This window comes from Benincasa hispida, chromosome 2 (genome assembly GCF_027475165.1).
Source record: "Benincasa hispida cultivar pf3 chromosome 2, pf3_genome.v1.1, whole genome shotgun sequence".
Taxonomy (NCBI): domain Eukaryota; kingdom Viridiplantae; phylum Streptophyta; class Magnoliopsida; order Cucurbitales; family Cucurbitaceae; genus Benincasa; species Benincasa hispida.
The window spans coordinates 60,301,033-60,328,892 of NC_143479.1; the positions used below are offsets into that span (position 1 = coordinate 60,301,033).

At 31.9% G+C, this 27,860-nt stretch overlaps 2 protein-coding genes and 1 pseudogene across 3 annotated transcripts; 2 read left to right on the top strand and 1 right to left on the bottom strand.

Moving 5' to 3' along the window:
- Positions 1-798: 798 nt before the first annotated feature.
- On the top strand, positions 799-1,668 carry LOC150038051 (uncharacterized). The gene has a single exon (XM_090311123.1). It carries the CDS (start codon positions 799-801, stop codon positions 1,666-1,668), a length of 870 nt encoding a protein of 289 aa, XP_090167249.1.
- Positions 1,669-6,047: 4,379 nt separating this feature from the next.
- Positions 6,048-7,889, bottom strand: LOC150038052 (nudix hydrolase 8-like; annotated as a pseudogene).
- Positions 7,890-21,471: 13,582 nt separating this feature from the next.
- Positions 21,472-27,644, top strand: LOC120070865 (NAC domain-containing protein 75-like). 2 transcript variants are annotated; one of them, XM_090310603.1, is made up of 6 exons: positions 21,472-22,171; positions 22,313-22,490; positions 22,735-23,312; positions 23,558-23,890; positions 25,108-25,209; positions 27,155-27,644. In XM_090310603.1, the coding sequence occupies exons 1-6, from the start codon at positions 22,010-22,012 to the stop codon at positions 27,251-27,253; spliced, it is 1,452 nt and encodes a 483-aa protein (XP_090166729.1). In that variant the 5' UTR covers positions 21,472-22,009; the 3' UTR covers positions 27,254-27,644. The 2 variants fall into 2 exon arrangements, with proteins under 2 accessions (XP_090166729.1, XP_090166728.1); XM_090310602.1 differs by having other exon boundaries at positions 21,623-22,171; positions 27,137-27,644.
- The last annotated feature ends 216 nt before the right edge of the window (positions 27,645-27,860 follow it).

Sequence of the window (27,860 nt, forward strand, 5' to 3'; positions counted from 1 at the left end):
AAGGCTACCGTCGACCAATATCTACAGTCATTACTTGGACCGATTCAGATCCAACTAGCCTTAATAGATCCAGCCGTCACTGTCGTCGGAGGACCCCCACCGCTGCTGTCGACGACTTCAACACAGTGTCGCCGCTGCCGTCGAGACTCGACCATCCGTCGCTAGTCCAGCCCAAATCCGTCGAGCGTCTGCCTTCGACGTCCTCTGTATTCCAGCCGCCAGGTTTTTCAGATCGCAACCCCGATTTTGCTTCAAATCCCACCGGTGGAAATTTTCCAGATTAGTCGTCTTCCCTTCCTCCGGTTTTTTCCCTTCCGGCATTACCCGACTCTTCCTACCCTCTGAACACACCCAATCTCCTGATCTACCAGATCCCATCGTGTCTTCCGATCCCTCCGAATATGCTCGATATGTCGGTCTACTAGAACCTACAACACCACTTGAACCAACCGGTTTAGCCGAACCCGACCCAGTCGAACCTGGTCCAACCGAACCCCTTACAGCAAATTCTTGTCTCCCGCTATTTTCCCTCTGGTCAGCCAGCTCCTCCCATTGGTTTTCCCACACCGACAGAAATGATATCTTCAGGGGTCTATGGGCAGAAAATACCTACAACGATTCATGGTGGGACTGTTAGTGTTCAACAGCAACTGGTAAACCTTCAGCAACAAATTTCTGTACTTGGGGCAGCCGTTAGATCTTCGGCCAATCCATCAACAAATTTTCTACCAGATACATACCCAGGGGTTCTGGTATACTTCGGTAACTATTTACCCTACTTTACCTTTCACAAACATTATGTATAGGTTTATAGGCAATTCTGCAGGCATTTCTATTGGCGAAGAACTTAATGGACAGAATTACTTTTCTTGGTCACAATCTGTGAGGATGGTTCTTGAGGGGCGACACAAGTTCGGGTACCTAATAGGGGAAATACCCAGACCAAACCCTGGGGATCCTCAGGAACGGATATGGAAAGGGGAGGATTCTCTCCTTCGCTCAATTTTAATAAATAGTATGGAGCCTCAGATCGGGAAGCCTCTTCTTTACTCAGCTTCTGCTCGGGATATTTGGGAAGTTGTCCAGAAACTTTATTCGAAGAGACAGAATGCTTTACGTATTTATACCTTGAGAAAACAGGTGCATGAGTGCAAGCAGGGGACACTCGACGTAACATCCTATTTCAATAAATTATCACTGTTGTGGCAAGAGATGGATCTATGTCGAAAAATAGTTTGGAATTGCCCAATTGATAGGGTTCAGTATTCGAAGATTGAGAAGGCTGACCGTGTTTATGATTTTCTGGCTGGCTTAAACTCGAAGTTTGATGGTGTTCGGAGCCAAATTTTGGGACAAAGGCCAATGTCGTCCCTGATGGAAGTTTGCTCAAAGGTCAGATTGGAAGAAGATCGAACCAGCGCTATGAATGGTACAACGCCTAATACCCTGGACTCTGCTGCGTTTGGAGTCAAGTCATCGGGTTCAGAAAATGACAAACAGAATGGAAAGAACCCTCCAATTTGTGAGCATTGCAAGAAACCATGGTATACGAAAGATCAATGCTGGAAATTACATGCCGACCTCCAAATGGCAAGCGGCGTCCTCCGAACGATAAATCTAAGTCCGGTCGAGCCTTCGTTAGTGAAGCAGTTGATGGTGCCCCTCTAGGGACGAGGCAGGTGGATCCAGGTACAGTCGGAATCGACAATATTGCATAGTCAAGTACTCCCCATTCCTTTAGTTTCTTTGCTGAGGGAGATGAATCCTGGATCCTTGATTCCAGAGCAACAGACCATCTAACTGGATCATCTGACCAATTCCTCTCCTATTATCCAAGTGCTGGAAATGAGAGAATAAGAAGCAGATGGGTCATTTGCCCCCGTTGCAGGAAAGGGCCACTTATCCCCAATTCAAGGACTGATTTTGCATAATGTCTTACATGTGCCAAAAATATCGTATAATTTGCTATCAATCAGTAAGTTAACCAAAGATTTGAACTGCAAAGTTGTGTTCTCACCAAATAATATTTCGTTTCAGGACCTGAGCTCAGGGAAGATGATTGGCACTGCCCGGCACAATAGGGGGCTCTATTTTCTTTCCAAAGATGCTTCTTTTAGGAGTTTATCTAGCACTTGTTTACTGTCTTCTCTTACTATTTCTGAAACTGATTTCTTATTATGGCATTTTCGTCTTGAACATCCCTTTCATTATATGAGATATCTATTTCCCCATTTATTTTGTAATGTGAATGTGTCATCTTTGTCGTGTGATGTTTGTATCCGTGCTAAGCAGCCTAGGGCGTCTTTTACCTCACAACCCTACAAACCTTCCCGGGTTTTCCACCTGATACATAGTGACGTTTGGGGCCCTTCGAATGTCATAATGGTATCAGGTAAACGGTGGTTCGTTACCTTCATCGATGATCACACTCATCTTACATGGGTGTTTCTTCTTACAACAAGTCTGAAGTGACGACGGTCTTTCAACAGTTTTACACCACCGTCGAAACCCAGTTCAATACCACAATCACCATTCTTCGAAGTGACAATGGGCGTGAATTTGTTAATCAAACCCTTCGTGAGTTCTTAAACTCTAAAGGAATTGTCCACCAAAATTCCTGTGCCTATACACCTCAGCAAAATGGGGTGGCCGAACAGAAAAATTGCCACCTCATTGAAGTAGCCCGATCCCTCATGATACCTACATCATTACCCTTGTATCTATGGAGGGATGTTGTTCTTACTGCAGCTCATTTCATAAATCGGATGCCCTCCCGTGTACTCAAATTCCAAACCCCCTTAGAACATTTTAAAGAATCCATCTCTTCCACTCGCCTTTTCCTAATGTTCCTCTTAGAGTTTTTGGGTGCACCATGTTTGTCCATAATCATGGTCCTCACCAAAGTAAATTTGCTCCTAGGGCCCAAAAATGTGTCTTTTTGGGTATCCGTTCCATCAACAGGGCTACAAGTGTTTTCAGCCTTCCTCTCGAAAATATTTTGTCACCATGGATGTCACATTTCTGGAGGACAAACCCTTCTTTCCCGTTAGTCCTCTTCTGGGGGAGACTTCGAGTGAAGAGGCTAACAGTTCCACCTACTTTGTTCCCTTAGACTTGTTTCCTGAACTTATCCCTGAAACAGAAACAAATGAACCTATCCTCCCTACAAAACAAGTACCTTGGATAACCTACTATAGAAAGCATCTCCGAAAGGAAATAGTTCCTGAAATTGTTTCCCCTGTTGTTCCGCCGGATGGTGTTCAAGAGTCAGAACCGGAACCGGTTCAAGTTCAAGATACCCTTAGTCATAATGACAATGAGTATGTTGAAGGCGATATAGGGGACTCAGGCGAAGTCAGGGATGATGGCAGTGATGAAGTGCCAAGTGGTGCTCAGGGGACTGAAAATGAACAACAGTTGGGTACAGATCAACAGATTGACAAGACCAATGAGATTGAGGTTGATGCTACCTTGGATTTGCCGATAGCTCTGTGAAAAGGTACTAGGTCATGCACCAAACACTCTATGACAAGTTTTTTGTCTTACAGTAACTTGTCTACGAGATTTAGAGCTTTCACCACCAACCTAGATAATGTGATAATTCCAGGCAATGTGCACAAGGCTCTGGAAATTCCTGAATGGCGAGGTGCAATTATGAAGGAAATGCGGGCCCTTGAGACTAACAAAACGTGGAATCTTGCTAGTCTTCCGAGAGGTCACAAAACCGTAGGGTCTAAGTGGGTTTTTACTGTCAAATACAAGTCAGGTGGAACTCTCGACAGATATAAGGCCAGATTGGTTGCAAAAGGATTCACTCAGACGTATGGAGTGGATTACTCAGAAATCTTCTCACTTGTGGCAAAACTTAACACTATTCGTGTCCTCCTTTCTGTGGCTGTTAATCAAGACTGGCCTCTCCATCAATTGGATGTGAAAAATGCGTTCCTGAATGGTGAACTGGAAGAAGAGGTTTATATGAATCCACTGCCAGGTTTTGAAGCACAGTCTGGCAATCAGGTGTACAAATTAAAAAATCCTTGTATGGCCTGAAGCAGTCCCCTAGAGCTTGGTTCGATTCAATCGATTCACCACCTTTGTTAAATCTCAAGGGTTTTTTCAAGGGCATTCAGATTACACCTTGTTCACTAAGAAGTCAGCACAAGGAAAAATAGCGGGCTTGATTGTCTATGTTGACGATATTATACTGTCAGGAGATGATTCAGCAAAGATTGACAGGTTGAAACGACGAATGGCAGATGAGTTTGAGATAAAAGATCTCGGTACCTTGAGATATTTCCTAGGAATGGAGGTAGCAAGATCAGTAGAACGGATCTCCGTGTCTCAGAGGAAATACACACTCGATTTGTTGAAAGAGACTGGAATGACAGGGTGTAAACCTGTAGATACACCTGTAGAAGCCAACCTCAATCTGATAGAGCCAGCAGATGATGTTCCTGTAAACAAAGAGAGATATCAACGGCTTGTGGGGAAACTGATATATCTGTCACATACCAGACCTGATATATCATATGCAATTAGCTTGGTCAATCAGTTCATGCAGGCTCCGTATGAAAGACACATGGAGGCAGTCACACGGATCCTGAGGTATCTGAAGTCTTCTCCTGGAAAGGGCTTGGTTTTTAGAAAGCATGATAAAAGAAGTATCGAGGCCTACACAGATTCTGACTGGGCCGGTTATGTTACAGATAGGAAATCTACCTCAGGATACTATACCTTTGTGTGGGGAAACTTAGTTACCTAGAGAAGTAAGAAGCAAGGCATCGTGGCTAGAAGTAGTGCCGAAGCCGAATACAGGGCTATGAGCTTAGGTATGTGTGAAGAGATTTGGTTGAAGAAGGTTATGGTAGATTTACATCAAGAAAGTCATGACCTGATGAGACTTTACTGCGATAACAAGGCTGCCATTAATATTGCAAACAATCCGGTTCAACATGATAGAACCAAACACGTTCAGATTGACCGACACTTCATCAAAGAAAAACTGGATAATGGTAGCATTTGCATTCCTTACGTTCCGTCCAGCCAACAAGTTGCGGATATTCTCACCAAAGGGTTACCCAGACAGACTTTTGACACCTGTATTAGCAAGTTGGATCTCATTGACATCTGCCCCACCTTGAGGGGGAGTGTTGAAATTATATTTTAGCCCTAAGGGCGTTTTTGTCTTTTATCAGTCTAGGGTTTCTCATTGTTTGGTTATTTATACCTGTTCCTGTATTGTGTACTGTGTATCTGAATTAAAAATAAAAAACTCTTATCGTGGTTTTTTCTCCCTAGTCTAAGGTTTTCCACATAACTCTGGTGTTTTCTTTTTCTTCCCTAACTTTTTCAAGAATTTTAATAGAAATACAAAAAATTAGTGATTTTAAATAAAAAAAAATTGAAACGAGAAACTAATGGGCGGAGAATTTTTCTCCTCGGAGACCCGATCCCCGAACGGGGATTCCTTGACCCCGACTTCTCAAAATGGGGAATGGGGCGGGGACGGGGTTAAAAATCCCCGCGGGAACGAAGATGGGGAGTACATCCCCAGCCCCCTCCCGCCTTGTTGCTAACCCTAGTCACCGGTTTTCAAAGTCATTGGGCCAAACATGGGTTAGGCTAAAATAGCCCAAACCAACCATCTGAACAGCTACTTAAAGTATCTTTATCAAACATAGAAAGATATAAAACATTTTTCTTAAACATACCGTAAGAAAAAGCATTTAAACTAGAAGTTATATAGACTTATAATCTATAAATATGAGCAACGTCTGTGTGTGCATGTATTGATATCATTCAAAATCAAATTCGTTTGTATTTTAGTCCTAAAAGAGACATGATATAGCTCACGTATTAAGTTCATATCACTTGAAGTTGGGAATTGGGGTTAAGTGAGCTTACTTATAAAGCTACGATTTTGTTAATCCTACTTAATGCACACATTTTAGACAAATTGAGACTTGAGATATTTATACTTTTATAAAATCCAAACATGTGCTAGATCAAATTAACCTTTTCACCTTTAAACTACACAGATTTAAGGGTTAACACCCACGAACTAATTGCTCACTGTATAAAGTGAATATTGAATGATAATATATCATATCAATAAGGATATAAAAGGATCTTATTCTTTTAACCAGAGAGAGAAAATGAGATGTAAAGAAGAAAAAAGGTACCTCCTCGTTGTCATTGATGAGGAATGCTGCAACACCAATATGATGGGAGGGGCCAGAAGGAAGCATGGAAGGCAAATCAGGAATCCAGCATGATGATAGTTGAACCCCTCCTGAAAATTACAAATCTAGAATATCTAATAATAGCCATATGGAAGGTCATATTGGAGAATCTGATGCCATTTCTTTTGCAGTGATTGAAATGTGAAACCAAAATATCAGTTAATATCTCACATTAATAGCCACAGAAACTAGTTCAGCCTGTATCTAATTTGAGCCACACCCTTTTTTCCCCTGCATGGGAAAAAACTTGTTTAGGGACACGATGGTATTAAAAAGAAAAAGAGCACTTTTTTTCAGACCTTGGGTCTCCATTTGAAGAGATATACTCGGAGGGATGATGCGAAGGCGTTTGCAGAAGAGGGTAGGCTCTCTGAATTAATGATGACCCCTTCATATTCATCATTCCAGTGATCTAATAGTTCCATGGCCATGTTTGGTGTAGAAATGTCAGAGGACAAAACATTAAGTGCTGTTCTTTTGCGTCCAATGTTACCATTGATGGGAATGAGTTTTCTAGTACTTGAAGTTTCAGGTAGACCATACTTGTTCAAGACACCTAGATTGTGGGAAAGGCTCATGAAAGCAGAAAAATTAATTAACTTATATTCTTTAAGAGTTAAAAGAATGAAGGAATGATTGAATTGGAAGTTGAAAACAAACCCCACCCTAAAAAGAGAACAGAGAATACAGGAAAAGAAAAGTCACAAATTAGAGAAAATCTTTTTTGAAAATGTCTATAGCACTACAATTTCAAGTGATCTTGCATGTTGGGAGGAAAAGTTAAAACTACCTTTTGGCCAGCTCTGGAAACTTGACGGCCTTCTTCACAAAGGAAAGCGCATTGTTCTTCCTCTTGAAGAAACCAGACAATTGGACCAACCCCTCCATGGGAATTCACTGTAGAACAGCAAACAGCTTCTTTCCATATATATAGATTTGTTCATATATATTCAAACATGCTGGAATATTCAAATGGGTGGATGATGCAGAAGCAAAAACATAAAAGGAATATGAATATAAGAAGGAATAGCATCGGCAGAGGAACCATCACATTTGAAAAATGATTCAGACGTTTTATCAAACACTTGATGGGCAAAAAGGAGGCAGCCATTTGTACATACCTAGCTCCCCACTACGGCCACTTATCAACGTTCTCTATAAGATAAAGAATGAGAATATGCTGCATATTATTAAGCATGTCGTGGGTTTATCTGGCATTTTCATCAGAAGAATATCGAATAATTTCTCGCCGTTTGTGCTGCAATTTTTGGTTGCATGTGGGAAAATATTCTTATGCTCTGCCATGTCCCTCTCTTCAAGGCTGATCACCACGCCATGACAACGCCGAGGACTGAAATTTGAAAGCCAAATTAAAGATAATCTCATGATTTTTGTTCTGCAGAAGAATTTGAGGAAAATGAAACGGGGTTTGATTCAGCGTAAGAAGACTTTGGCTTGCAGTTGCATCAGGCTCCATGGCGAGTCTGTGAGAATTTTGGGTTTTTTCATCGCTAATGCAAAAGCAAAGGCGAGCAAATGGATTTTTTTCCTTTTTAATTTACAACAATTATATTATTCACAAATAGCAATTTTTTTGCCAATTATTTTAGTAATATGTTCTTTGACCAAAATAAAAGTTTTAAAATAACACGTTTTAACCATCAATTTTGAGCTTGGTGAGAATCTCGGTCACAATAAAGACTAAGACTAATGGAATATAAATTTTTAAGATTTTATTGTTGACTTTCTAGGTAATATTTCAAAATTTTTAGAAATTTTTTAGATTTTCTTTTTGATAGAAAGATAAATAGAAAGAGAATAAATCATCCCTCCTTCTGAAATCAACCACACAAGAATGTACAAATAATTGGCTAAAATTGTCACTTCTTTTTCTCTACTATTGTTCATTCTCAATCGTCACCTTGGCCAAGATTCCCTTAAGGAAGCAAAGAAAAAAAAATTGGTGATTCGAATTAAATTTAAGTTTTTATTTTGGTCTTGATATCAATCTTAGTCGAGATGTAGTACGATGAGCCATTAAAATAGTTAGCAAAAAAGGATTCTATTATGAAAGCTAGAAATTTTTTTATGTTATTTTTTACAATTATCTCAATTCCACAAATGGAGGATTGAACCTCAACCTTATGAGAGAAAGTGTATAATGATAATTAATAATTAAGCAAATGACAGATCGAATCTCAAATGTCAAGAGAGTAAATACAAGCCGATAATCCATGAAAGCTTTAAATACTTAGTTAATATTAAAATAGGGAATTAACTCAATCTAAACCTAAGCATATATGAATAATAAATTGGTGGGTGTAAGACACTATTCGTTTTACTAAAAAGTATAGGTTACAATCATAGATTCATATTCTGATCCTAAAATTCTAGGTTTGCTTCGTTTTAATCCTAAGCCTTCAAAAGACAATTTTGGTTTTTCAACTTTGATGATCTTTATTTTCGTTTCTATTTTTTTTTTTTTTTTAAAAAATAAGCCTTTTGGTAGTTTTACATTGACCAAATTTCTTTTTTAAAAAAAAATGAAATTGAAAGTTAAAGGATCAAAAGAGAAAATTGTTAGAATTGGGTGAGATATTGGAAATATGATTAATTACTACCCTTCATATTATATATTTAAATTAAATTTGTGATTTTTTTTTAGAACAATGTTGCACCTAATCCAATGTTCTTTTTTTTATACATTAAAAATAAAATTAAAAAATCAATATATTTTTTTAAATTGTCACATGACACTATATTACTAGATGTTATCTAGGCAATCCCCTTTATAGACTTGTTCACCTATCCCATAATTTTTACGATGTTAAATTTAATCAACTTCTTGAATTCAACATATGAAAATAGATGATTCAAATATCTAACATCCCTATCATGTTTTAATGAATTAAATTATACTCAAATCAATACTAATCAATATTTCGTGACTCCGTAATTTTGTCAAATTACTACTTTTAAGATTTGTCAAAGATATAATAGTTTTTAAAGAAAAATAGACTATATAATTTTTCTCTTATTTTCTTCCCCCATTTATTTATATGAATAATAATCTTAACTATATATAATTAATGAAAATATTTCTTTCTTAGAAAAAAAAAAAAAAACAAAAATGGGTTTTGTGAATCACTTTTAGGTCAACTCAAGCATGGTTCTTAAAAATATTTTTGAAAAGTAAAAGCAAAAGGCAAATTATATATATATATCTAAAGAATCTCTTATATCATATACTTTCAAGTTCATAGAATTAAGACATAGATGTGTTAAACAAAACTAAGATATTATTCATCTTTTTTTCTTGATCACACCTTGAATTCTATTGCCTAACATTGTTTCATTGTTAGAATCTGAATAATGCTACAAATTGAATGTAAATATAGCACATAAAGTGAATTATTCCATATATATGTATTAGTTTAAAAGATGGGGAATTTCTCAAAAAAGTGATTCAATATATATACACACAAATTAAAGTAAAGCACCATTTGAAAATGATTATATTCTCAGAATATTTTATCCATTGGCAAAGCTTAGAATTCCAATGTTTATTTTTTTTTAAAAAAAAAAACATTTTTCGTTTATTATCCATATCTCTTTGGCATGAATATTTGTTCAGCCCATAGAAAGCTCAAAATTAAATAAAATTTCAATTATATATGGAAGCTATAAGGTTCACAAATTAAATAATGGTCTTGTAGCATATTAATTGCCATATTTAATGTCACATGCATAGAATCATTATAAAGATCTTAAATTAAACATTTGTGTGTGATATGATTTATTTGAGTCCCTTTTTTTTTTTTAATGTAAAAGTTAAAAGCCACAAAAGTAGTGCAACAAACTGAATTTCATTAAATGCAACTATCCATTCCTTGTCTCTAGGTTAAATCAAATCTATGTATTTTCTAGTATAATATTGAGCTGAAAAAAATCAAACCAAAAAGATTTTACTTCCATTGAACTAAATTCATTTTAATTATTAAATCTAAATTATTATTCAGATGGTATATAATAGTCCAACTGAAAACACATTCAATTAAAAACTTTTCAAGTGGATGTTGGTTAAAACGTATATCATCAATCAAAAAGTTAGAGATTCAAATTCTCCCTCACATTTTTTTTTTCCAAACAATATGTAAAGTGAAGGAATCAAATCTCTAACATCGAAATTAATAGTATAAGTTGATGATATTATAAGAATTTATGTGAAAATATGATATCTTTAAAATTATTTAGGTAAGATGTAACAATTTTATCACATGAAAAGTTTAATTAGACACAAGTCTAAAATAAATGATTAACAGTCTAATATAATTAATCAATTAATTAATCGTTAAACCGGAAAAAAAAAGTCTTCGTCCCTGTTTAGTCATTGGGGAGAAACATTTTCACGCTTCCTCTCAAATTCTTCATTTTATCGGGAATTTTCAACCTCATTCAAAATCAGGCATATATATATATATATATATTATATGATGAATGGGAAACTATATATATAATTGGGTCACCCCATTGAGCCACTGCTGAACAATAACTCATGAATCAAGATTCAAAATAAATATGTATTTTGTCCACTTACAATAATTATAAAATTAAGTCCTAAAAACCAACCCATTTATTGAAAACAATATGGCAGAATATGAATTTATCTTCCAACAACTAAAGACAACCATTTAAACTGTAGGAATTAACTGTGGCCAATAATATTGTACAAGTTGAGGACAAATGGCCCATGTCTGAAATTAACATCAATTTTTTTTTTTTTAATTTTCATTTTTTTTTTTTTTTTTTTTTTTTTTTTTTTTACCACCAACATCAAATTAAAAATACTTATTTTCTTTAAATAAGTAGTGAATATAATTTTAACATTAAAAGCTAATTTAAAGTAATTTAAACTAAAATTATAGTTTTTGTAGGTGCTGAAAATATGTTTTAGTCCATAGTTTTAATTATATATATTTCAAGATAGTGACTAAGGAAAAGCATATAAAAGCTATTTGAGTTAACTGATGAAATTTTTTTTTATATTTTTTCCTAACCCTCTATTTGTTTCTTTAGGATTTTTAATTTTTTGAATGTGACCAATTTGTTAAATATCTCATAAGAAATGAGGGGAAAAAATACTAAACTTATCGATTTTTTTTTTTCATATTAATAAATCAAGATTGAGATATTTTACTAGTAAATTTTTATTTCCTTTTCATTTCCAATATATTCCAAGTAACATTGAAACAAATTTTTGTAATTATATACATTTCTAACCTTTTCTATTGTAAACAAGATAAATTTTCTATTTTTTGAACATAATACTTCATATTATTAAGCCCGTAAAGGACAAAGGAGAAACAATATCGTTAAGTGTAAAACAAAGAAAAACAAGAGGAAAACTTTCCGGCCACATACAACTCTCATTCTCAGATTTTAGCAAATTTAGCTTTTGAATCAGCAAGGGCATTACACAAACAAGGAGCAAAGTTAAAAAGATAGATATCAAATTTACTCCGAAGGTAAGAAATTTCCACAATCCAGTAGATAATTTTCTATAAAACATGGAATTTAAGCTTAACATAAGCCTAACACAATATGGTTGGCAACGGAGTGGGCCGGGGCTGGGGATGTACTCCCCATCCCCGTCTCTGCGGAGATTTTTAATCCTCGTTCCCGTCCCATTCCTCGTTTTAAGGAGTCAAGGTCGGAGTTGGAGAATCCTTGTTCGGGGATCAGGTCCTCGCGGAGAAAAATTCTCCATCCATTAGTTTTTCTTTTTCTTTTTTTTATTTAAAATCAATATTTTTTTTTATATTTATATTGAAATGATATACTTTTTAGGTAAGAAGTTAGTATAATCATTGTTTTATTTATTTAATTTAATAATAAAAAAATATTTTAACAATTCTTTATTTTAAAATTTAATAAAAAGTTAAAAGTTAATTATATTATGAAAAAAATTAAAAAAAATAAAAAAATAAAAACAGTAATTTAGCTACTATTTTATATATATACATATATATATATATATATGTATATATACAGATATATATACATACATATATATCTATACATACATACGTGTATATATCTATACATACATACGTATATATATATACATACATACGTATATATGAAATAAAATTAAAAAGAAATAATAAAAACAGTAGCTTAATTTAAGCTACTGTTATATATATATTTGGGGCGGGGTCGGGGTTAGGGGCGGAGCGATATGCTCCCCATCCCCATTTTGGGTCCCCAGTTTGACCTCCTCCCTAGTCAAACAGGGTACTCGCCCCGATCTGACCCCGTAGGGATTTTTGTCAACCTTATAATACAACTATCGAGATATTACTCCACCTTTTTGAAAGACGAAAAGTGAAGAATTTTCTACCACGAGGCATATTAAACTCACAAAAATAATGATAATAATAATTTAAAAAAAAAAACTAACATGAAATATTCACTTTCTTCTGTATCATTTTGTTTGCTACACATAAGCAATAACAAACATATGAGGCAATCACAAATATAGCAAACATACCCAAAGTATTTGTAAATATAGCAAAATATGAAAGAATGTGCAACTATATCAATAGATTTTGCTTTCAAAATCTACCAGTGATTAGACCATATCATAAATAGGGGTCTATTAGTGATAAACCATATCATTGGACCATAGATTCTATCAATGATAAATTTTGTTATATTTGCGATTATTTAAAAATGTTGTTACATACTTAATTATTAAAAGTGTTATCCAATAAAATTACTCCAATAACTAAAAAGGAAAATTAGAACTCGAACATCATCATACTATTTCAGGTAAGTACCACACTTATTTAAGATCTCAATTTCTTTTCCATAGTGGTTTTGAGGGTCAAATTAGGTAATATGACATCTTTCACTACTACAAAAACTACATTACTTGATGCTTGGAACTTTTCAGTAAAAAACGCGAAGTAACATGTAGATTTGATGAAAAACGTCATGAATAATGAAAAAAAAGCGGAGGTTGGTAGCAATTTCCAAATTTTTTTTCATTCCATTTTTACTTGACACTTTATAAACGTCAAGAACAATTAAATACTCGACATTTGCAATTTTAAATGCTTGACGTTTTTATGAGAAAATGTTAAGTAATAGGTGATTTTTAAAGAAAAAACATCAAGAAAATATATAAAAAAAAATGGAGGTAGGGAATTTTTTGGTTTTTTTTCACGCTGACAAAATACTTGACATTTAAAAAATTGTCAAGTTTTAGGATTCATTTTTTAGAGCCTCAGTTTTTATTCTTCCCGCTTTGTTAAGTATTCTCCCTCTCAAACGAAATCCTAGCGATTTTTCTCCCCTTGTTTTTAGAGGGAGAGTCAAAGTGAGAAAGAGTGGCAAAAAGGATAAGGTACTGTTTTTTCTTTTAATTGGTTTTCATTTTTTTTCCTGTCGTTTTTACTTGCATTTCATAGATCTTTAGCTAAGTTGGTAATTTTTATGTTGGACATTGTTGTTATAACTAGTTCTTGATTTAGTTTCTCTTTCTCATGTGTTTAACTTGTATATTGATGTATGTTGAAAATGTATTTCTTTTTGGCTTGTTAGGAATTATGCCTACTGATGGAAAATTTTAGTAACATGGGACTTTTTTTTTTTTCTAATTTGTTATGTTTCAAATAATATCACTGGCACGAAAAATGTAGAAGTTGTGGTTCATGAGAGTTGATGGGGGAATGCTTCAACCCAATTCTCCCATTGGAGATGAAGTTCTAATTCTTACCATCTTTATATTGCTGATAATTGATCTACTACAATGAATCATGGACTTGACGTAGTTTGATTTGGTACCTTTCGTTGTTTGGACTTGACGTAGTGGGCTTGAATGAACTTAAAATTTCTTTTTTAAGCATGACTTTAGAGTTGGTACCTTTCGTTTCTAGTATTTTTGGACATCAACAGCAAGATTCGAAGATTTCTCATAAAGATTCTTGCAAAATCAACCAACTGTGAGAGTTTCTGAACCTAACTTTTTTGCTGAAGAATAAACGCAGCCGCTGAAAGAAAATCGTCGCCGTCAGGGGAGCAAGGGAGAGGCATGCGGTTGAAAAGGATAGTTGGTGAGTTGTTCTCGCAGGAGTTCATTCCTATCGTCCGTTGTGATAGCCAGAGTGCTATTCATCTTGTGAAGAATCCATCTCATCACGAACGGTCTAAGCATATCGATGCCAAATTTCATTTTATCAGAGAAGTTGTGGCCCAGAAAGATGTTGAACTGGTCAAGGTTCATACAGTTGAGAATTTGTCAGATATGTTAACCAAGGTTCTTCCAGCCCATAGGTTTAAATACCTATTAGATGGGATGAATATTAAATCTGGATGATAGGAAGATTGGAGAATCAGCTTGACACTTAAATATTCTTGTTATGAGGGAGATTTGTAGAAAACAACAAGGTATTTAAGTGGGTTTTTGGTGAATTTAAAAGTCCAATGACATTCTTGTAATTTATGAGCAGTGGCAATTTTGTAATTTTCCTTTCTTCTCCACTTAGGGCAGTATTCGCGTGACCTTTTTGCTGAAGAAAAATTGCAGCCTTGGTGGGAGTAAGCCCTGCAACCGACAAAGAGACGCGAGAAATCAGACAGTACCGCAGCCGTTTGGGTTGAGCGATCGGGAGGCAGTTGCACGGGCGGATTGTTGGGAATGCGACTAAAGTCCCACATTGGTTAGATAAGAGGAGGATCATGGGTATATAAGTGAGAATGACTATCGTGGACAATAGCTTACCATTGTGGAGATAGTTTGAGGTCGTTGACCCTAACACTAATCAATTATAGAACCACAACATTAGATACAAAGTTAAAGTAATTTAAAGTAGTGTATCAAGTCTTCTTCTTAGAATTTATGATTTCACTTCAAATCGTGCAGATTAGGTATCCAAAACTTGGTTTTGAAGTCGTCGGATGATTTGAGTATCAATGGATTTACCTTGTCGTTTGGACGAATGGTTGGAAGACGTACAAGCCTTTGATACTAATTTTAATATTTTTTTTCTTGATTTGGTTTATGGTAGTGTTTAAACATTACTTTGTAATCATCATTCATCAAATTTCATATGGTGGAAAAGAACTTGATTTTCTTTGTTGTTAAACTGATGGGAATTTAGTTTTCTTTGTTGTTGACATAAAATTATGAATATATATTATTTGTTTATATGGTTGACAAGATTGGAAATGTCATTTATTTGGTTGATGAATATTGTTTGTCTTATATATATCAATGTGATTGTTGGACCTCAAAATAGGAACAATTATATAGGTTATTTCTAATAGTACATTCTCTAAAAAAGAAAAACACATACAAACTTGACAAGCAAAACATATCAAGTATTCATTAAGTTGTCAGTTTTTGGATGTTAAAAAAAATTACATTTGACAAATAAAAACTGTCAAGTTATGAAAACCTTGATTCATAATAAATGTCAAAAGTTTAGATATTTGGCACTTAAAATAAGTCAACAAATCTAATATACTTGACAATTATAGTATAATAGCTTGACTCTTTCAGCCAATCAAAAAATATTCTTATTTTTGACACTGGATTACTTGACGTTTTTAAAAATGTCAAATAAAACTGATACTTGACTGTAAAAAAATGTCAAGTAATATATTTTTTTTGTAGTAGCGATTTAGAAGAATTGTGATTTTTTTTTTTTTAATGAGTGGCCAAATTAATGATTTTTTAATATATGATTGTTAAAAATTTATGTGTCACATTTGGGGAGTAGGGTAGAAAGTTCGTTGTACTAGGTTGGGGACAAGAAAATTTTCCCTCGATTTTATTTTGACAATAATAATAGGGAACGACATTTTCATTAATATAAAAATCAATCTAGTGGGAACAACGTTTTCGTCCCACCTAAGTTGTCAAATCTCATCTTTGACTTTCATCCTCAAATTTTGTTTTTCTTTATTAATTTAATAATTCATTAATATTTCCCATTATTAAAAATATATATCCAAAAAAAGAAAAACACAATTACACCATAAATTTAAATTAAATAGCAAAAGAAAAGAACAAGTGAAATTCCACTTCATTGTTAACTTTTTTTAAATAATAAAAAAGTCCTCTATAGTCTTTTCTCCTATAAGCTATTCATATGGCATTTTTTTCAAAATGAAAATTACTTTTATTTTCTCAAGTTTGATGAAAAAATATTTACAAAACTAATGATGAAGACTCATTTTAAGATTATTTATCGATAATATGAAAATTAAATATGATATTTGAAAATATATAAACTAAAATGAAACGAGATTTGAAATATATGGACTAAAATGATATTTAAAAAAAAAATAAAAAAATATTGGAGTGGAATTATTTATTGGATTAAAAAAGAAGAATAAAAAGAAGTTACCCACACAAAGAAAGTGTTATAAGATATAATAACATCAAGGTGTTTATAAATGATTTATATAGTTCATATATCATAAGCTAATGTAACAAAAAGCCTCTTTATAAAATGCATAAAAATTGAGTCGTTGGCTTGTTTCACCAAATTAAACAAAATAGAAAAAAAAAAAGAAAAGTAAAGAAAGAACATTGCAAAATTATCCCTCAAATTTGTTATAAAATGAATACCTTTTCTTTTTCCTCTTTCAAAAAAGAAAAGGAAGAAACAAATATTCCTTTTCTTTTACTACATAATTTTGAAAAATATGGATATTTTAAATTCCTTACCTCACATTTTTTTTTATATAAAAAATTACTTACCACATCTTTAGTTTTAGTCCAACAAAATATTTGAATTCACACAATGATACTATGATCTAGCAGTCGAAGTCTGTCAAATCAAATTTCAATTCATCTGGTTAATTTTTCAAATGAATAGTCGAATCTATTATTTATTTAAAAAATTACGAGTGCGTATCAAAGAATTTATCACCACTTTATACATAAACTCTCATGATTTTACTTTTGGTTTCACTTTAAAATGCCTCGTACCAATGTAAATAGTTGCCTAACTCTTGTTCACCCAAGGACAACGTCGATCCCATAGAGTTCAACCATCGATTACACTATTTCTACTTTCGAAGCTCCATTACATCTTTGTTCAACACACGAGGATTCTTTCGATATGGCTAAGTGAAGGGCATGTATCTGATATCACTTGTTAAGCACAATAACCCTTCAGATATCTCTACAGTGATATGATATTATCCACTTTTAACGTAAATCCTCATGACTTTACATTTGGTTTCACTCCAAAAGGCCTCATATCAACGAAGATAGTTGTCATCACTTATATACTCATGATCATTCTCTTATCTAATTCCAAACATATATATCCATTCATTTAAGCTCGAGTTTTGATTAGCTATTCTCTTAATTTAAATTAAGTCCAATAAGAGATGATTGAATGAAGATGAAGTTTGAAAGATGTTTTTAGAAGGAAATTGAGAAAGGGAGAGAGAGTTGGTGGAAAGTGGAGCCTTCTCAATCCCATCATTTGGTTCCTACATTGTTGAATGAGAATGTGAGAACAAAACGTGAAGCCTAGCCATCATCTTATCATTTTTTTTTTTTAATTTTTTTTTTCTTTTTTTAATTTCTTTCTAGGCAAAGAAGATCTCTTAGAAATGGCCCCACTTCCTCAAATCCATTGAAAAAAACATATATTCTAAATTATTATAAATAGTGTTGAAATACATGTATACTTTTGATCCTAATCTTTGAGAGGCAAACCATTTATTTTTAAAACGTTTTTAGTTTTCTTATTTTCAAATTTATAACAATTTAGTCTTTTAAACGATATTAAGTAATAGTTCATTCTCTATACTTCATAATTTATAATGATATAAATGCAATCATAACAAAATACTACGTTAAAATACCATTTTAGTTTTAGTTTATGAACTTTGGAGTTTGTTTAATTTTAGTTCCTATACGTTCGAGTTTATATTACTAATTGATTATTCTTTATATTTTCAAAAAAAAAAAAAATTGTTAGGTTATTAGCATTTTCATTATAAATTTTGAAAGCTTATTCATATATTATATTTCCCTTACATGAAATTATCATTATTATTTAGCCAGATTTGATAATTAAAAAAAAAACTTCGGTTGACTAAATTTAAAATTTATTGACGCACAAGATCTAAAAATGAACATTTGAAAGTACATGACTAAAATTAAACAAACTCCAACTTACAAAAACCAAAATAGTATTTTAACAAGAAAAAAAAATATTGCAGTAAGATTTACTAACCTTTTTAACGCATGGAGATTAATAATGTATACTGATTAGGAATAATCAAGTTTGATTATAAATTACGAAAAAAAAGTCATTTATATAATAAAAATTGATAATTAATTTACAAAACTAATCAAAATTGTTATTTCTATGAAAAGTTGAAGATTAAAAATGTATTTTTTTTTTTTTTTGTTTAAGCTAATAGAAGGGTAAAATAAAACGAAGTAAAATTGTTTGGTGTGTCTGCTTCTGGTCCAAGTTTCCATAGTTCCTTTTTAGGGTTTTTAATCAGCTCTAATTACAAGCCTGTGTGGTGGTCCATTCAGTTCTGTGTACTACCCTCCTCATTTCCCTTTCTTATGAAGCAATCTCTCACTTCTTCTCTCTCTCTCTCTCATCATTCATCCAGCTCAAAACCCATCAAACATATCCACTTCTCTCACTTCTCTAAAATAATTGAGACACTCTTCAATACAATAAAACCCTCCCATCTTTATTTCCAATTTCATATACTATGCATACTCTATACACTTATTTATGTTTCTTTTTTGTATATTCCTGAGTATTAGGCTCGTTTACCCGCACCTCGATTAATCTTATATGGTCAATTCATCTGACTTTACAACTCTTGGGTGTCAAGAAAACTCGTAGAACATTAAATCCTAAGTAAATGACCACTATGGATCAAATCCATTCCTTTTAGGATCCTTTATCAAAATTTCATGTCTATTATTTACCATTAGGCCAACCAAGGGAGCATCTGAACTAAAAATGGATCAAACTAAGGTTTCAAATAAAGTTCTCATTTTTTTGTTATTTCCAATATGCATAGGGTATAGTTAATTAAGTCAAAATTTCTACCCCATATTTAATTGTAGTAAAAAATAACATCATATATAGCTTAATTATTTCATCTTGCACTTTTCTTTTCTTTAATTCAACATGTGAGGTGTTAAGAGTCGAAAATCAAAGATAAGCAGAAAATGCGTAAACAGTAAATAATCAACACGTGCATTTAGTGGTTCATTAGCAGTGTATTAGCTATGTCTACGAAATAAACGGAGAACGATTTTATTGGAGAGAATTTGTTCAGAATATAGAAAAGTGGCATCTCTAAGGTTAGAGAGTTTATATAGAGCACTTTTCTAAACCCTAGAGTCAAAATCATAAATAACACAAAGATGAAAAATACGCACATAACTTAGTCGTTAGCGTCAGATAGATTCAAGATATTCCAACATAAGGATGTGATTTGAATTAACTTCTAACTTCTTGTCAATAATTATTTGAATGAATTATGCTCATATTTTGCTTTGATAATTTGTTTCATTGACCTCTTGGTGCATAATATATATCTTAATTGATGGTAGTATAATTCAGTTGAGTTCGGTTTGAATTAGAGTACAATTTAAAGCATTTTTTAAGAAACTTTAAAGCAATAAATTAAAGTTTCAAACTTTATTTTCAATTTCGTATACTATGCATAGTGTACGGGCATATATATATATATTTGTTTATTTACTTATTCACACATATTTTTGTCGTTTGAACCATTTTTCAATCTGGTTCTTTGGACAAATAAAACTAACGTCTTGATTCGAATAAAACTTTTATTAAAGCTATGTATATTCTCTATACTTTAATGTTAAAACTACAATATGGGGTTTAATTTAATTTGTTTGTGTATGCTTATACATATATATTATTTTTAAATTAGCATGTTCAACCGCAGTCTTTGGCTATGAAAAAGCAACCCAAAGTTGTATACTTTTATAATATAATATCATTTATAATTACTAAGAACATATCTTTGTATGTTTACGTATTTATATTTAATTAATATATTGGTTCAAAATACCATTTTTTATTTCTAATTTTAATTATTATATTTTCACTTAATCTTAAATTTAGTTCATCATAAAATTAATTTTTTTTTTATCGAAATTGGTTAAATAATAATAGTAATTTTCATGCCAGAAAAGTCATATATTTTCCCATTTTATAAAGATAAGATGCTCATAAAGACTAAGAGAGCATATTTGAAAGGGAATATGAAAAGAAGAAATTTGTAAACAATGAATTCAATGAAAACATAATTGTGTTTAATGTTTACATATATCTTGGTAGCAGATTCATAAATTAAATTCTAACTTAAAACAATTTTGTATACTTTTATAAATCTTAAAACTAGTTGTAGCTACTCATTAAATATTAGATTCACTCTAAACTATTATTAATAAATTTATGAACATGTTATATGTTAAATTTCTTGCATAGTTATTATTTTGTTATATATAATTTATAATACTTTACGTAATATATATTTTATTCTTTTTTTAAAAAAATTAAGTTTACAATATGGAATATTGTATTTCTAATAATTTTATTCTTTATTTAATATAATTATGTATTTTAAAAAATCCAAAATTCAAAATGGATACATTGAAAACATTAAAATGTTGTTTTCCCATTTAATAACCATTTAGTTTTTTGTTTTTGTTTTTAAAAATAAAGTCTATTTTCTCTCAATTTCTTATAATAATTTGGGTATTTCTTAAGTACAGTAATTGAATTCTTAGTCAAATTCTAAAAATAAAAACAATCTTTTAAAAACTACTTTTTTTTTTTTTTTTAGTTTTCAAAAGTTAGCTTATTTTTTAAACCATTGGTAAAAAATGGATAACAAGGAAGAAAATTTGGAAGTGGTAATAATGTCTCTAGGCTTAATTTTTTTTTAAAAAAATAAAAAACCAAATATGTTATCGAACAGGACCTAAGTTATCTACTAAACTCAACGGCCTTGAAAACATAAAACAGAATCTCAACCAAATCAAAATGGTATTTTAAGGTAACATAAATAACCTTAGTTTATACTAAGGTATACAGTAGAGAGAGTAGCTTACATATATATATATATAAAACTATATACAATATCCATATATTTTTACATGTATTAGTAGCAACAGCTGTGAGAAGCTGCCCGTTTCTTTCCTTTTTTTTGCTTTTGTAGTCAAGGCTCAAACAAAAGGGTGTCTAGAGAGAGAGAGAGAGAGAAACTTTATTTAATTTAATTTATTATTATTATTTATTTATTTATTTATTTTGTTTCTTCTTACTTTCTATCTTTCTGTGTCTCACAATTGATTTTTTTTTTTTTTTTTTGGGGAAAATTTTGAACATAGAGGATAAAGGGTCGGTGGATTTGTATGTTGAATTAACAGCAAAACCCTCCCTTTTCCTTTTCCCCTTCTTCTTCTTCTTCTTATTAAAGAAATTTTTGGCCTTTTTTCTTCTTCTTCTTCTTCTTCTTCTTCTTCATCATCATCTTTCTCTTTTTGAAAAAACAAAAAACGGTGCTGTTTATCCCGATTGCGGCGGGTCTATAGAAGTTCATATATCATACATCATAATATATTTATATATATTGATTTAAACTTGGAGAGAGATTGAACGATGGTGGTTTGGATGTCATCTTAGGAAAGGATATGAAGTGGAAACGACAAGTGGGTTGAGATCATGAGAAATAATACTAAAATTATTGGTTCAATCGTCGGCGGTGGCGGTGGCGGTGGCGGTGGTGGCGGCTCGGATTCTTTATTAGATGCAAAGCTTGAACAGCATCAGATGTGTGGATCTAAACACTGCCCTGGTTGTGGACATAAGCTTGAAGGAAGGCCGGTACTGATTTTTTTTTTTTTTTTTTTTTTTGAAATTTATTGTAAAGGGCTTTAATTTCTGTCTAATTTCAAAAGGGTATTTTCTTTTATTTATTTATTTATTTATTATTTTTTGGGGTTGATTATATAATTGTTGTTGTAGGATTGGGTAGGTTTACCAGCAGGAGTGAAATTTGATCCAACAGATCAAGAATTGATAGAACATCTAGAAGCTAAAGTTAAATCAAAAGATATGAAATCTCACCCTTTGATTGATGAATTCATTCCCACAATTGAAGGAGAAGATGGAATTTGTTATACCCATCCTGAAAAACTTCCAGGTAATTTTATTTTTATTTACTTAATTTTCCATTTTTTTTTTAAAAAAATTGATGGGTTCCATAATTCAATGTAGTTAGGTTTTCAGGTATAAAAGACAGTTTCTTGTTACACCTAAGTCAACCTAACTTTGATTTTTTTTTCCCTTTTAAGTTTTAACAAAACCCCATTTCCTTTTACCTCTCTTATTATCAACTGTCTGTAAAACTATCAGTCACATTGTGAATAACTTGAATATATGTGTAGGAGTTACTCGAGATGGATTGAGTAGACATTTTTTTCATAGGCCATCGAAGGCGTATACGACAGGGACGAGAAAGCGGAGGAAAATACAAACGGAGTGTGATTTACAAGGGGGGGAAACGCGGTGGCACAAGACGGGAAAGACGAGGCCGGTGATGGCGAACGGGAAGCAAAAAGGGTGCAAGAAAATATTGGTTCTTTACACAAATTTTGGGAAGAATAGGAAACCAGAAAAGACTAATTGGGTGATGCATCAATATCATTTAGGTCAGCATGAAGAAGAGAAAGAAGGGGAACTAGTGGTTTCTAAGATATTTTATCAAACACAACCACGGCAGTGCAATTGGTCGGAGAGAAGCCTTGCCGCCACCGAGGGAAGTTTTGAGGTTGCTAATTTGAGTCGACGGGAGACGACTGCCACAACCGGGAGTTGTTCTTCTATGAGTCAGGTCGACGACATGTCTCCGGCCGCCACGGCGGGCGTTGGATGTTCAATTTCTAGCTTTAGTTCGTTGGATATTCAACAACACCTCAAATCTGACCATTTTGGGTTTGTCCCATTTAGAACAACCTTTGATGAGGTTATTTATTTTTACATTACCACAAGTCAACCCCTTTTTTCAAATTTATCACCCAAGAATATGTACTTAATGTTTCATGTTACACTTTTAAATGATTTTGAATTTACTCTAAGTTGTTTTTCACTTAAATGCATGCTAGCTAATTAATTAGAACTTTTTGTTCAATGAAAATATAAACAACACGCAAATGACAATAGAGAGTAAAACATATATTTAACTATTTGAGAAATTCTATATTGTTGCAGGTGGGGATGGAGGAGGGTTCAACAGAAAGAAAGATAGGTTTGAAGGATGGAAGAGGCGGCGGTGGCGAGTTTGAGTTGCGAGACCACCGCCATCAAAGAGTAGCAGCTCTAGATCATCATCATCATCAGCTCGTGGTGGCCCATGATGACCATCATCATCATCATTCTATAGTTAACCATCATCTACCAACCACAGCCTTCCACATCACCAATCCGACTCATCAAATCTCTACCATCATCTCTCCTCCTCCTCTTCTTCTCCTCGATCACGACTCGTATCAACATCATCAACATCACTCTCCTATCATCCTCCAAAATCAACCCTTTCATCAGGTACATTCTACATTGAACTTATTTTGAAATCGATTAATTAAAATTACTCTAAAATATATCTTTAATCATTGTTTGATTTACATGTGTAATTTTAAATATGATAAAACTGATTAAAGAAATAGAATATTTTGCATGTGGGTGTTTGTGTTTGGTGGGTTTTGTCTACATTTCTCGAGAAAGATTGAATTTTGGAAGGTATTCAGTTATATGCAAAAGGGAGGATAAAATGTCATAAATGAAGTTGTTGTTGAAACTAACCTTTGAAAGTTGGTTCATTTGAATAGCTTTTCCATTAACGTAGAAAAGATTAAAAGAATAATATATACAACACTAAAGATAAAGGAGGGGAATTTCTCTATGTAGTCAACTTCATCTTTTAAAAGGAGATTTGAACCTTACTATATAATGTTAAAATCAATTAATTAACTATTGGGAAAAATACTTCTTTGGTCTCTAAGTTTTGGATCTAGTTTTTATTTGATCTCCGTGTTTCTTAATGCTACACATCTAGTTCTTAAATTTTGAGATCAGTTTCAATTTGGTTGTTAGGTTTCAAAATGTTACAATTTTACCCTTGAGATTTGAGTTTTGTTTCAACTTAGTCCCTAAACTTCAAGATTTATACTTTAATTCTTGATTTTTCACGTATTCATTTTTCGTCTTTAATATTATGTATGCTAATTATTTAAAATAATTTAACTCAATTAAGTTTCATTATTTTTTATCACTCTTAAAATTTAATTTAAATTTTTTTACTTTATAATTATTTTTAATTAAATAATAAATATTGAAGTCAATAATTGAAAGTGAGTATTTAATGAAAAATCAAGCGAACCAAATTGAAACAAAACCAAAATCTTAAGGGTAAAATTTGTAATATTTTGAAACTTAGAAACTAAATTGAAACCAAATTTAAACTTAAGGATTGAATATATAACATTTCGAAACATAGATACTAAATACAAACTAAACTAGAAACCTAAAAAACGATGATATATAATATATATTTTATAAACTTTATAGGGGGTTTGAGTGAGAGTTGAGGAAAATAGGGGAAAATAATGAAATAAGAGAAGTTTGGTTGGGTAGAAAGGCAGCAAAATACATGGAAGTGTCTTGTCAAAATTAATTAATATATAATTAGCGTGTGTTAATTAAAATAAAATAAAAAATAATGATTAAGGAAATGATTGTTGTCTGTATTAATTGGGGAGCAGCAAGAAGAAGGTGAAAGTGAGCATCATAAAATGGAAGGAAGGTCGGCATCAGGCTTAGAAGAACTCATTATGGGCTGCACTTCTTCCATCAAACACCAACCTGTGAGTCTCTCTCTCTATATACATCATTATTACTACTATTATTATTATATACAAATTTAGGTTAAAATATCATTTTCGTCCTTTCATCTAGTCCTTATACTTTCATTTAAAAAAAACTTAGGTACATTCCGAGCTGCACCTATTTTATCTTAAGTATTCCTATTCGTTCTTTCATTTTAGTTCTTCATCTCTTAGTAAATCTTAAATTTTAGTTCTTCTTCTCTTAGTAAATCTTAAATTTTAGTCACTTAAAGTCATTTTAGGATAAATAATAATAATAACAAGTTTAAAATACTATTTCGGTCTATGTACTTTGAAATTTGTTCAATTTTAATTTATGTGTTTTCAAATGTTCAATTTTAGTTCCTTTACTCTTAAGAAACCTTAAATTTAGTCACTACTACTACTAGTTTATTGTTGATTCTTTTGAAAAGATAAAAATGATTATTTATTAGTTTTTTCATGCTAAGTTTTGAAAACATATTTCACATATTAGATTTTCTTATATGAAAAGTATTATTATTATTATATAGCTCATTTCGATAAAAGTTAACTAAGGAAATAAATTTAAGATTTATTAAGAATATGAGGATTAAAATTGGATATTTATAAATATATATATTGAAATTGAACAAATCTCAAAATACAAGGACCAATATGGTTTTTAACCTAATAATTTCATGAAAAAAAAACAAAGTCATTATATGAATATATCTTCAAAGCCATTTTTGAATAACAAAAATCAACTATAAACTATCTAATATAAGAGTTATTAAATGTATAAGAAGTAAAATGAAATAAAAGTCATCTAAGCATGGACTAAAATGGTATTTTAAATACATGACAATATAATTATTGGATCTTTGTTTTTTCTTTTCTTTTTTAATTACTTTTTGACCCTGAATTCCATGAACCCCACATGCTTTTTCTTTTTATTTAATTATCTATTTATCATGCAAAAACCTAGAAAGAAAGGGCGTTTCAAAAGAACCGAAAGGAAATAAAGGGAAAAAAAGAAAGAAATGGGAGTACTTAACTTCTCTTCGTAGTTTTTTTTTTGTTGGCTTCTTTCTAAATTACATATTTGATTAGGGTTTAACTTAGTTTTGGTTAGTTCTTCGATTGTCTTTCTATGATTTTATAAGTTTTGTTTTTGTATATGTATCTAGTTTAGTAGAATTTCAAAAATCATTTTTATTAGGTTAAAATATCATTTTGATCCCTATACTTTGAAGTTTGTTCAATTTTAGTCCATGTAATTTTAATAAATCATCAATTCAGTACCTCAAAGTTCATTTTTACTAAAATTGATTAAATAATAATGATAATTTTCATGTAAAGTAATACAACATGTGAATATATTCTAAAAAATTTACAATGAAAATGTTAATACAACAAAAAAAATGCTAATACAACCAAAAAAAAATTAAAAAAAAAAATCAACAATAAACTAGTAGTAGAAGGGGAGCCAAATTAAAATGAGACAATTAAAAGTATATGGATTAAAATTAAACAAACTTCAAAGTCTAGGAGCATCAGGACAAGATTTAGGTACCACTGATTTTTGTATCGATATCTTTAATTGGTAGTGTTGTTCATCCACCTTTGTATTTGGGGTATGCTTTGATGCTTGAGAAATAAAGTAATTTGTTAAAAAAAAGGGGGACAAAATTGTATTTTTACTTTTTATTATGACTAACATGACATGTTTTCTCTTCACTTCGTTATAAGTTTTTTTTCTTTGATTAATTGTGTTAGTAAAACAATAATACTAGGAGATCTATTTTAAGGTGAATAAAAAAATAGAAACAAAAATGAGAGAGTTTTCGATTAAAATTGGTTATTGAAATTATTTTATAAAAAACTAAACCTATAATTAAATGTATTTTCGGTGTAACATTGATTTATTTATTTATTTTTGATGAAGGGTATGTTTTTGGAGCAGGAATCATCCATGTCAAGTGGGCGAGAGACAGATCAATGGATGAAGTATTCATCTTTTTGGCCCGACCCGGACAACCCGAATCTCCATGGTCACAGATAATCGATCGAAAAACCCGACACAAAATTCGTCATATATCTCTCATCATTGGTACTTCAAAAATTTCAAATTTGTTGAATTGAAACCCACGTCAAAGTTCATACATATATATATATAGATATTTCTTCTCGTGGGTTCTCCAAAAGAAATCAAACTGATAAACCACGGATAAACCTGTTTCCCTTCTCGGATCCTAACCGAACCGATATACATATTGATCCTTTCACCCTTTGGTAAAGAGAGAGATTAAAAGAAATTGAGAGATGAAAGGAAATGAAATAAGAGAGAGGAAGAAAAGAAGAGGGAAAAAAAAAAGAAAGGAAAAACATGGATATAAATATTTATATTTATATATACACACATACATATATGAATAGCTGCATGAAATTTGTCACACTTATGATGATTACACAAAACATCTTTATTGCTATTCATTCTCTTTATTGGATTATTATTTATTTTATTCAAAAGAACAAAAAAGAGGATATTTGTATACTTGGTCATTCTCCAGAGAGTTGAAAGTTGCAAATTTGCATAAACACATTTTTTCATTTTGTTGGTTCATTTTCATGCAGCTTCCTACTTTTTCGCCCCTTCATCAATGCATAAA

Excerpts from the sequence above, each read along its gene's own strand:
- LOC150038051 (XM_090311123.1), top strand. The coding sequence starts at position 799 with ATGTATAGGTTTATAGGCAATTCTGCAGGCATTTCTATTGGCGAAGAA.
- LOC120070865 (XM_090310602.1), top strand. The coding sequence starts at position 22,010 with ATGAGAAATAATACTAAAATTATTGGTTCAATCGTCGGCGGTGGCGGT. Across the intron at positions 22,491-22,734 it reads CCATCCTGAAAAACTTCCAG|GAGTTACTCGAGATGGATTG; the intron begins GTAATTTTATTT and ends ATATATGTGTAG. Across the intron at positions 23,313-23,557 it reads TTAGAACAACCTTTGATGAG|GTGGGGATGGAGGAGGGTTC; the intron begins GTTATTTATTTT and ends ATATTGTTGCAG.